Genomic DNA, 11933 nt, shown 5'->3' with positions numbered 1-11933 from the left:
TATTGTGCGTACGCGACCACATAGTAACATCCAAACTATTCCCAAGCGACGTTTGCACTGATTTGTGTTTTTTGTATCTCACACCCTCATACACCTTTATTGTAAGAGCATCCCTTATCTACGATGGAGCGTTCGATCAGAAGAAAAAATGAAGTTGGTTTTAAATTAAAAGTTGTTGAAGTGGCGAAAGAAATTGGTAACTACACTGCTGCAACAAACTTTGATGTGTCTGATAAACTGCTGTGAGATTGGAGGATGCAAGAAGATGTAAAAAAAAAAAAAATTTAAGTGTGCATTTTTGAACGGGCGTATAAGTCAGGGTCTGATTTTATGATCGATTTTTCGGGTTTCAAGACCCGGCTTATACATTAGTATATACGGTAAACAGGAAAAAAGTAAAGCGTGTTGGAAGACAAACAAACAACTTAGCTTGCAATACAATGTAACACCATAAATAAATAGTGATCAAAGTAGTAGTTGTAAGTGGTAACGTTTTCAACAAATATACAGCATAAGGCAGGTAGACTTTAGTTCAATGCAAAGCATTTTGAGTTTTATCTTGCAGAACTGTTTTTTTTCCAATATGTGGATATATTCTTAAGAGGATTCTTCAAGTTATTAATGGAAATTGTTAGTATTCATGTATTACTAAATTAACTTTTTTCTTTTTCCCTCAGAGCTGTGACCTGCCTTAATAAAAAAAATGAAAGTAATACATTATATGAGAAGTTCTGCTAGGGGTCAAAAGCAAAAAAAAAATAAGAACAGATCAAAAAACTGTGGGATGATTTAATTTATTTAAATTGGGGAAATGTAAACCTCAAGGCTCAGGATTCATATAAAAAAAAAAAAATCCAATCCTTCATGGTCAGCTGGCCACTCTCTCCCTTGGAGCCTCTGCCTGAACCATAAGAACAAGCTTAAAGTGCAAAGTAAAATTCAAAGTAGTGAGACGGACCCTTTAACTAAAAATTGACATCAGTCCAAAGATATAGTGCTCCTCTATCCACACTTAGTCATAATATATCTACATTTTCATTTAAAAATGAAGACATTAGCTTTCATTTTCATCTTTCATTCACATTGTTTTTAACTCCCCAAAAGAGAGTCTTTTATACTTCTGGAAATGCTAGCTCAGCGTTGCATTGTAAGTTGTGGAAAAAAAGACTTCTAAAAACACAGACTCCATGGACACTTTGATTTATTCATGCTTATTACTTTACCCTTTCCTGATTGGATCCTGCTCATTACAACATCTCATTCCGTGATTGGTCACCCTTCATGGAAGAAAACCATATTCCAACATAGCGGACACACAAGACTTGCATTCCAATGTCTTTTGTTGTGGTTCTATCTGTAGGCATATAAATTGTGTTGTGTAGAGTTTGAATGCTGCATACATTCACAGAATACAAATAATTTACCAGTAGCTATAGTTTTGCAATAAATCTTGTGTCCGACAGCGTTACTGTCCCTTCCAGCATTTTTTTTTTACTTTTGCGCACGTGACCAGTATATATGAATGTCTACATCATATGTTTTTTTGGTTGTTTAAGTATGGACACAGGTACTTTTGTAAACTATATGAAAACTTTAGTTTAGAAGGAGATCGCTTTTATTTAAAAATGCCCTTTAAAATTAAAGCATAGTATTGTGGAAATATCCTCACCCTAAGTCAATTTTCAGTTGTCTAATTAATTAGAATGTAGAAGCAAATTGGAGTACCTGGAATCCTCTTTCATGGACACAGGGAGAACACATACATTTCACACAGATGGTAATCAGGCCTGAAAATAAACCTAAAGTAGGAATTTGGAACTGTGAAGCAGCTGCACTAACCACACTCTACTGTACTTCCATACAGCATAACTTTTATTATAGTAAATCGCAAATGCCTGTTTTAGCCATGGGAACATCTTAATGCAGTTAATACCTTTATTCAAACATCTGTCCACATATTATAAGTTTGACTTGGACAGACCAATGATATTGGGTTTCAAACAAAATACATTGGAACGTATTATGATCATTGAGCAGTTTGTGTGATGTAAAATGGACCAAACTAATTTGTTTCTTCAGTCTCAGTAAAATGTGGTGTGTTATTTCATCCAATTTAATGCCATTAATTTTCCAGTCTTAATACATTGTGTAAAAAATTTACAGACTTGAGTATTCCGAAATGCAAGTGATGTAGTCTTACCTAATATAAAGCCGCATGCACAAAACCAAAGTGAGGCATATCATGATGGAAGAAGGTGACAAGGAAAAAAATCATGCAACCTTAATTTCACCTATGTAATTAAATGTCTTTATAATTATATATAAAAAAAGTTTTTTTGTTTTGCTTCTTATGAAGCTGACACTGTTAAGAGTTTAGTGGTACACATTAGATGTTTGGCCGGCAAATGAATTCCTCTGAAATCTGATTAGAAAACAATTATGTCAATAAAATCTTTTTCATGCAAACATTGTAATTGGATCCAAGAATGTAGTTAAGTCCTTATCTTCTTTCTTCTAAAGAGATCAAAGTAAGTGGGCAACTTTTTTTTAAAATCTTGCTTGTCAGATTTGTTAGTCATGTAAATGGAGTAACATGATCAGTATAGCTTTTGGGTCGTAGTCACCAAACAACCCCCACCCCCATCAAACTACCTTCTGCATTCAACTGAGCAATTCTGTTTCTTTTCTCTCTTAATGAGCTTCTTATTTTTTACTGCTTGTGTGCATATTATAATCATGGTCTTTATCTCTGGATGTCAGCCTCTCAGTAGGTACTAATGCTTTTTGGGATACACTTTAGTGCTGTTTATTATAGGCAACATCAAAATACGGCAAGCACAGATAGAAATCCTCAGAATTTATAGAGTTGGGGGATTCCCAGTTTGTTGCCATTAAATTGTTATCAATATAAATGTGTGTCCACATTTTCTTGTAATATAAATGCATACCTGGGCGGCACGGTGGCGCAGTGGGTAGCGCTGCTGCCTCGCAGTTGGGAGACCTGGGGACCCGGGTTCGCTTCCCGGGTCCTCCCTGCGTGGAGTTTGCATGTTCTCCCCGTGTCTGCGTGGGTTTCCTCCGGGCGCTCCGGATTCCTCCCACAGTCCAAAGACATGCCAGTTAGGTGGATTGGCGGTTCTAAATTGGCCCTAGTGTGTGCTTGGTGTGTGGGTGTGTTTGTGTGTGTCCTGCGGTGGGTTGGCACCCTGCCCGGGATTGGTTCCTGCCTTGTGCCCTGTGTTGGCTGGGATTGGCTCCAGCAGACCCCCGTGACCCTGTGTTCGGATTCAGCGGGTTGGAAAATGGATGGATGGATGGATAAATGCATACCTATTGTATATATAGTATCTAGACTAAATAGAATCATTCATCTGATAAGCAGCCAACATTCCATCAGAAAATATCTGATACAAGAAATGAATTAAATTCTAAATACTATAAATGTGTGCCCATGATGTTTGAATGTAATATAAATACATACATATATAAGCATCTAGACGAAATATAAATATTCATCTGATCAGCAGCTAACATCCCAATAGAAAATATCTGATACAAGAAATTAATTAAATTCTAAATACTATAAATACATGTGCATGTAATATAAATACAGGTCAGGTTGGAGAGCATGCACTGGTACAGCATGTTGCCGTAACCACCACACGACAAAACAGCTTGGGATCCTGGCTGGCAACCCCCCAGGCAGACACGCGGTCCAATCCCACTCTCCGGAAATGACCCTCTATCTGTCGCAACCAGGTGTTACGTGGGCGACCCCTTGGCCTGGTCTAGCCACTCGGGTCCCCAACAATGAGGATCCTACAAGCCGGATCACCCTCGGGGGAAACGTGCCACTTGGCCATAGTGCTGTAACTGATGCTCTCTCACAATGCAGGTAATGTGCCTAATTTGGGAGTCCGTAAGCAACACAAAGTCAAACCAGCAGTACCCAAGGATTCTCTGAAGAGACACGCATGAAGGAGTCCAGTCTTCATCTCAGGTCACCGGATAGTGTCCATGTCTCACAACCATATAACAAGACAGGAAGCACCAGGACTTTAAAGACTTGGACCTTTGTCCTTTTGCATAGATATCAGTAGCGCCACACCCCCCTTTCAGGCGACCTCATGACCCATACCCCCAATTGCTCTCCCAATCCATCTACTTACTTCATAGGAAGAATCACCAGAGACATGAATGTCACTACTGAGGTAAGTAAACCTCTCGACAAGGTCGACACTCTCTCTGCAGACACACACTGTGCCCAAGAGGTCAGTAAAGACCTGGATCTCAGTAATGTAAATGCATACATATATAAGCATCTAGACTAAATATAAATATTCATCTGATAAACAGTTAACATCCCATCAGAAAATAGATGATACAAGAAGTTAATTAGTGTCTGATAATATGGAGACGTTTACCCAGTTTGAAATGTTTTTTTTTCCTCACATCGAGTTTGTGCTTTGGGTTTTTAATTAAAGAAAAGTCAAGAAACGTTAGTAGGGCTGCATAGTAGCGTAGTGATAAGTGCTGCTTTCTTACAGATCCAATGTCCAGCATTCAAACCCTGATCTAAACATTGTCCATTCTGTCTGTGTGTCTACCTGGGTTTTCCTCCCACGTCCCTTAAGACTTAATGGTTGAAATAATGCATGATTTTAAATTGCCAATGTGTGAGGGTGGATATTTGTATGAAGGGACCATGCAGTGAAGTGGCACCCATTTCCACAGCTGCTTCCCACCTTGCAAGCAGTGCTACCAGGATAGGCTCTGGCTCTCGGCGATACTGAGAAAGATTAAGTAGGTTCAGAATGTCAGTCATGCATATAATGGAGCCAATTTTTTAAGTTTTGCATGATTTTTTACTAAAAGTGTTTTTTTCCATGTTTTTGAAAGTTTTATTTTCAATTGAGAATTTCTAACTGACTGAGTGGGTGGATTGTGGCATTCTGCTTCTCATTGCCATTAATTTATTTCTATGTGGCATATGTATTGTTGATTTTATATGTAGATGTTTTGCACTTCAGGGAAATTTTACAAAAAAAACATGTTGTTTTATAGGTTAAAAGTATGCAAGAGGATAAGAAATAAAAATACAGGACTTGTTTATTTTTTTATTGTTCTGAGATTTGTGAATGTGATATTGCAGCTTGAAATGTACATATTAATTTGGTTTATGTTTTTCATTGTACTTGTATCAGAATAATAAGCTGGAGTAACAGAGCTTGAGTGTGAGGTACAATAACCTTTTTAAGAAATAATAAAGAAAATTAAAATGATTAAGTCCATCCATTTTCATACCTACTTTTTCATTTTGGATTTGTGACAAACTGGTAAAAACTGTCACTAGACAGGATATTAGTCTGCTGGGCACACACATACATTTACAGTACGTGCACTCATATACTACAATATTCTAGTCACCTAGAAACATGTCTTTGGGCTGTGACATTAAACCATAAGCCCTAGAGTATGGGCAAATGCACCCCGTCACAATCAGACAAAGCGTCAAAGAATTGTGGCCTAGTTGTTAATGTGGTAACCCTGTGATTTTGGGTTCAAATCCCACTACTGACACTGGGTTGACCATGCATAAGTCACCTCACCTGCCTGTGCTCCAATTGGAAAAAAGAAAATGTAAGCAATTATTTCTCTAAAATGTTGTATGCTGCCTTGGATAAAGGCATCAGCCTACTAATAATGATAACTAGAGTTTCTTTAATGGTTTAAATCCTACTATTGTGTGGCACAGTGTCAAACCCTGAGGTTGTGAGTTCAATTCCAGCTGTGTGGCCATGAACAAGTCTCTTCACCTGCCTGTGCTGCAGTTCTAAAAATAAAAGAAGCGTAAGCAATTGTATCTCTCAAATGTTGTAAGCGACCTTGGAGGGAAAAAAAAGGTGTCAGCCAAATAAATAAGTAAAGGTCAATGTGAGGCTACAACACTGTGCTCTGTGCTACCATGCCTGACCTCTCAGGTATTCCTTCAAAGCAAAAGCTTGCATTGTAAATCCTTCAGAACAGTTTCTGTTGAAGTGTGAGCCCTTTTTTCTTTTAATTTGCTTCCCATCTCTCATACATACATACTTCCTTCCTTGGCTGTTCTTCTTATCAGATGATGAGCAAAGCTTTTCCCATAAACATTTACGTTTGTTTAAAGCTCTGACACCTCATTATGACTCTTCTATTGTATGCAGAACTACTATTTTGTGAAACCTGAGCATTTTTTTTTCATTGGGACCCTCCACACTAGTATCAGAAGATCTTAAATGCTGTGAATACAGCATGGCCAGCAGGTTTTTAGAAATGTTAAGTGATTAAACTGGCGGAATGCTAAGGAGCTTTGGGCTGAGCAGCACTGGGTAGAAGCTGATATCAGTACATCACAGGCACCCTGCCACAATAACTTTGACTCGGAGAGCATTTAAAGATAATACTTCTCTGTGTGCAACTATTTGTATATCCGCATTGAAGATTTACAGAAGAGTAGTGTTGCCAGGTAGGACTGATTAGTGCTAGGATTTTATGAGTGTCGACAGTAGCTAAGTTTCCATCCAGTTTTTTGCGACGTTTTGTTATCGACAAACAGAATATACGTAAAAAAAAATGTGCGAAATTTGCTGTCTCCAGCCTGTTTCCATCAAACTGGCTTTTTATCGATAAAATGGTGTGCGTGATGACGTCACATCCCCCCCCCCCCCCCCCCCCCCCCCCCCCCCCCCATAAAAACGACATGTCGCATAAGTTTTGTTGTATCGCGGAAAAAATCTGCCCTTGAGCCGTTTCCATACATAATTTTGTGTATGTCGCAAATTATCTACCTTTTGTTTCCCACATTACACCCCCTCCACTAAACAAAGAAATGGAGAGATTATTCAGACAGTTTTTTGAAATTTGCCAGCTTACTGTTATTTCAGTTTCACAAATAATTGGAATTGTACATAATATCCGAAGACGACAGCAGAATGAAGCAGTTGCTTGTCTGATAGCCCTAGAGCTCGAAGAAAGTACCCCAGTGCGACGAAACCCACGGGTATGGGAGAGACGACGGAATAAGACCTTCTGGGAGGAGGTGGTGGAGAGACACTTCACAGAAAATCTCTGGCTGCAACATTTTAGAATGACACGGCCGACGTTTGAGATGTTGTGTGGATTCATCAGTCCTGATGTTGCGCTCATCACAGGTTGCCACCGACCACCGGTTCCAACCCAAAAGCGGATTGCCATCGCCCTTTACAAGCTGGCAACCTGCGCCGAGTATAGAGTAGTTGGAGAAACTTTCGGGGTTAGTAAAACTACCGTCCATCGATGTGTATATGCTGTGTGCACCGCTATTAAAGAAAAATTAATGCGCCGTTATATCAGACTTCCGACTGTAGCGGAGGCCAATGAAATTGCATACCGCAATTCCTTGGTGCATCTTGTGCCACAGATTTATGGTGTGCTGGATGGCACGCATGTGCCTATTCTTCCCCCGACAGAAGGCTACCGCGATTACATTAATCGCAAAGGGTGGCCATCTATTGTTCTCCAGGCCCTTGTTGATGACAGGTGCATGTTACGAGACATTTGCGTTGGCACTCCTGGAAGTGCCCATGATGCAGCTGTGTTTGCAGCATCGGATCTGTACAGGTGAGCCTACCTTTCAACATCTCTTCTCAGTGCGATAACAACTGAATTAGTACTGTAACCTGCTTCCCTTAAGGTTTTTAATTAAAACTGAAATTTGAATTAATACAAAATAACGGCGTTTAATCAAAAAAAAAAAAACTCTGTTCATCAGACCATGCAAACCGCTCCGCCATTCTCGTTTTGATTGCACGTGATGAAAATGTGACACATTTATTTGCGTTAAAGCCCTTTTTTCCAACAAAAAGTGTTTCCAATGTAGTTTTTGCGACATCTGAAGTATCGATATGGAATTTAAAGTTAAACGGAAAAATATTATGTCGACATGTACAACATTTTATCGATAATTAGCATTTCCATCAGCTATATCGGTAAAAAAATTTGAAGCGCTAAATATTTTTTCACAAAAACTCCTTGGATGGAAACCTGGCTAGTGACACCTGGGATATCTATCCTGTTACTGTGTAAGTGTCACATGAGCAGAATTATTTCTACTGCTGTGTCACTGAGAGCTCAATACCAAGGACAGTTTAATAGCAGCAGAGAAAATGTTTGCTCTGTAACCTGTCGCTCTTTTGTTTTTTTGCAGAGACAGCTCTAGCTTGGAAGAAGTTGTGGAGAAGCAAGCTGATTTGATTGAATACCTAAAGCAGCACAATACTTTGCTTAGCAAGCGCCTTCTCTCCATAGCAGCCCAACAAATACGATACTGAAAACGCCAGTGCTGATGTAACAGGAAAAACAGCGGTGCTTTTTTGGGAATTAATATTAGTTATGCATTAAAATCAAACTGAGCAAATTTCATAACTGATTCATTTACTTAATTGCTGAATTAATTTATAAATATAATTGTAATCCTATTCATACTGGAAATATATTTAATTTTGCTCTAATGTGAGAGGTATTAATATTTGGTACACACCAAATGGTATGTTTTGGTAGCCTCTACCAAATAATGAAGATTTTTTATAAATGGCCAGTTTAAGGGTTGGGGTGGGCATTGTTCCTTATTATAAACAATTGTTAGAAATTTTTGAAATTTTCTTTGTTGTATGTGTATGTACATGTAGAATGATGTTACTTGTGTCAGTTGAAATTATTTAAAATGTTTGACCATTTTGCAGTAATGTCAAACCTGTTTAAAGATTTTTCTATTTATACCTGTGTTATGGTGGTAAGGAAAAAAAGGGTCATAATTTAAGAACTGTGAATTCAGTATATGCATTTTGTTTCTAAGGTATGTTCATAGTTTCATTAGGGAAATCCTTGAGCTTATTGTTTATAGTATATTAATGTTTTAATTTATAATATTTTTATAGACTTTTTGGGGGGGCTTTTCTTTGTAAAAATATTAATGGAACCGATCCCTTTGTGTGAGGTCTATGCACCCCAGTGTTTTCATAATGAGGTGGTTTTTAAAAGTCAAAATGCTGCAAATATCATAATACAAACCATATCATTAAACATTCTTTATTATAGATCAGCGTTTTTGCGTCAGTGTGTAATTTCACAATAAATGTGTTTCTTTTAAGTGACACAGAGTATTTTTCATGTCTCACTCATTAATATTTATGGGGTCCCTGAAATTGCCTTTTTCCTTTGTGTAATATTTCTTTTTATTTAAGCTTTATATTTGCTTTTAGGAAATTGCTTAGGTTTTCTAAAAGTGTTTTTTGGTTTTGGAATGAAATTACATTTAAAGTTGTGTTATCTCCATACATGCATATTTGTGTAATGGTTTGGAATTTATTTTGTAAATATATTCTTTAACTAATTTATTAAAGATGGCACTAAAAAAAAAAGAAATATTATGTTATATGTTTGAGTTTGGGCTTTGATGCTGCATCGGGAGTAAGTTATGATGTTGTCTTATTTTCAATACTCAAAACAGGTTTTTATGTATTATTGAATTCCTTGTCATGTTCATATAAAAGGCTCTGTAAAAGTTGAAATGCCTGGAAAAAAAACAATGAAATCAAGCAAATCTGTTATAGACCAACCCAGGTTGTATTGCTCTTAGTTGGTGTTTCATTGGGGTAGCTCTGGCAGATCTTATAAATATGATCTTTCATGTTTTTTTATCCTGTTCTTAATATTTATCAGGACAAGTTAAGAATATCAGAACCTGTATTGTATTTTTCATATGTGTTTTTAAGAATTTTCTCAACAGCACAGGACACCAGGCAGGATACGACCCTGGACACAGTGCCAGTCTCATCACACTGCCCACTCGCATACACGCCCACACCCACTTTCACACAGAGGCCAATCTGAAATTACCATTTAATCAAATCTACACGTCTTTGGGGGTGTGGAAGGAAAACAGGAGAACTCTGAGCAAAACCCACACACTCGTAACAAGCATGCCGACGCTACATGGAAAAGGCGCTATATAAATAAAATGTATTATTATAATTACGTGGATAGTGACCAGTCAAGGGACTCATACCAGGGACCCAAACTCGATGAAGCAACAGAGCTAACCATTGAGCTGGCTGGCCCTGTTTTGAACATTTCAGGTTATTTAAAAGTAATTGCTGTCTGTTTTGAGAGGTCTGAATCCTATTCACTAAAAATGAAACTGCCTCCTTCCAGTCTTCCCAAAACTCAAAGTTAGCTGATTGTACAAAGTAAAATAATAGCATACTAACTCAATTGATGTAGAAATATGTTGAGTTACAACTAGAATTATATCAACCATATGAACTGCCACTATTCTGCGGAGTGGTGGCTCTGAGGCTAGAGATCTGCACTGGCAATCGGAAGGTTGCCGGTTCGAATCCCGTCAATGCCAATAGGAACTCTGCTCTGTTGGGCCCTTAAGCAAGGCCCTTAACCTGCAATTGCTGAGCGCTTTGAGTAGTGAGAAAAGCGCTATATAAATGCAAAAAATTATTAAAAAAAAAATTATTATTCTGTGAAGGTAATACCCAGTTGACTGTCAAATTTACAGGTAAAGTGCCTCCTTATAGGCCTCTCAAAACTCAGTTAGCTGATAGTATAAAGCAAAATAAGAAAATACTAATTCATTTAATGTAGATATATGATGAGTTACGACAAGAATTATAACAACCATATGAACAGATAGATAGATAGATACTTTATTAATCCCAAGGGGAAACTGAACTGAACTGAACTGCCACTATTCTGTGAAGGTAATACCCAGTTGATAACATTTCTGACTGTCAAATATGCAGGTGAAGTTCCTCCTTACAAGCCTCCCAAAACTCAAAGTTAGCTGATAGTACAGAGCAAAATAATAAATTACTAATTTAATTTCAAAGTATAATGAATTACAACTAGAATTATATCATCCACATGAAGTGCTACTATTCTGTGAAGGTAATACTCGGGTGCCAGCATTTCTGACTGTCCAATTTACATGTGGATATCAAATGTTTTAATGGATAATCTAAAGTATTGTTTATTCTTTTAGTATTAGATAAACACTTTATTTAGTTCATAGTACAAATATTTGTTCTGGAAGTTGAATACTGGGGCAGTTTCTTTGTTTTTTTTATTTCAGAGAATCCAAAGCTGTTAATTAAGGTTGGGAGTTGTTACAGTTTAATGTTGGCACAATTACAGAAGAAGTGATATTCAAAATAAAAGAGAACGTTGAAGATAATCACACCCCGAGAAACAACTCGTCTAACCGGACTGAGATTCTGTTTTTTTTTTCCCAGCTTGAATTCTACTTCTGCAATCTTGGGGTTTAAATCCAGCTGGTTTTCCATCGACCAGAGTATTTGGTCTTCATAGGTTGTAGCTCACGAATAGCTTTGAACAAAAACCATTAAAAAAAAAAATTGGGTGAAAGAACTAGTAATCACATCTGGAACTGATTCCAACTTTATTCCTTTTATCACAGAGTTGGGCACCAGCTTCTTCCAGCACTGAAACTAATTAAATTGATGGACAAATTAATTTTCCCAGGCCTAAAGGTATCCCAGCACATTGTATGTGATTTAGCAGCACTGTGTACTTTAAATGTATGTAGCCGAAGAGAATTACAGATCACAACTACTGTATATAATATAATTTTTCCCATATTTCTACTTTTAGTGGTTAATTAGAGTCGTACAGTTAGTCAGTGATGGCCATTGAACTTGCAAACATGTGGTTTTCAGTTGAGTAATTTAGCCACCGAGCCGCAATCCCTGTCCAGTCCAGTTATAATGAGTGATGCCTTCCCTCCCTTTTTCCTGTTCAGGGTTATCATAGTCAGCCCTGACAGCAGCTGATACAAATCAGAAATTGGATCTAAAACAGCCACCGCTTCACTGCAGAGCACGCGCGCC

General features: G+C 37.7%; 1 protein-coding gene across 3 annotated transcripts in view; it reads left to right on the top strand.

Annotated features, from left to right (window-relative positions):
• tmem192 (transmembrane protein 192) overlaps positions 1–9115 on the top strand; it is a 59414-nt gene extending 50299 nt beyond the window's left edge. For all 3 annotated transcript variants that reach the window (XM_028805004.2, XM_051929840.1, XM_051929839.1), the window contains exon 6: positions 8222–9115. In XM_028805004.2, the coding sequence (XP_028660837.1) occupies positions 8222–8345 (124 nt within the window). In that variant the 3' untranslated portion in view covers positions 8346–9115. The remainder of the gene's footprint in view (positions 1–8221) is intronic.
• The last annotated feature ends 2818 nt before the right edge of the window (positions 9116–11933 follow it).

This window comes from Erpetoichthys calabaricus, chromosome 7 (assembly GCF_900747795.2).
Source record: "Erpetoichthys calabaricus chromosome 7, fErpCal1.3, whole genome shotgun sequence".
Classification (NCBI taxonomy): domain Eukaryota; kingdom Metazoa; phylum Chordata; class Cladistia; order Polypteriformes; family Polypteridae; genus Erpetoichthys; species Erpetoichthys calabaricus.
This window is presented reverse-complemented; position numbering and strand designations above follow the sequence as displayed.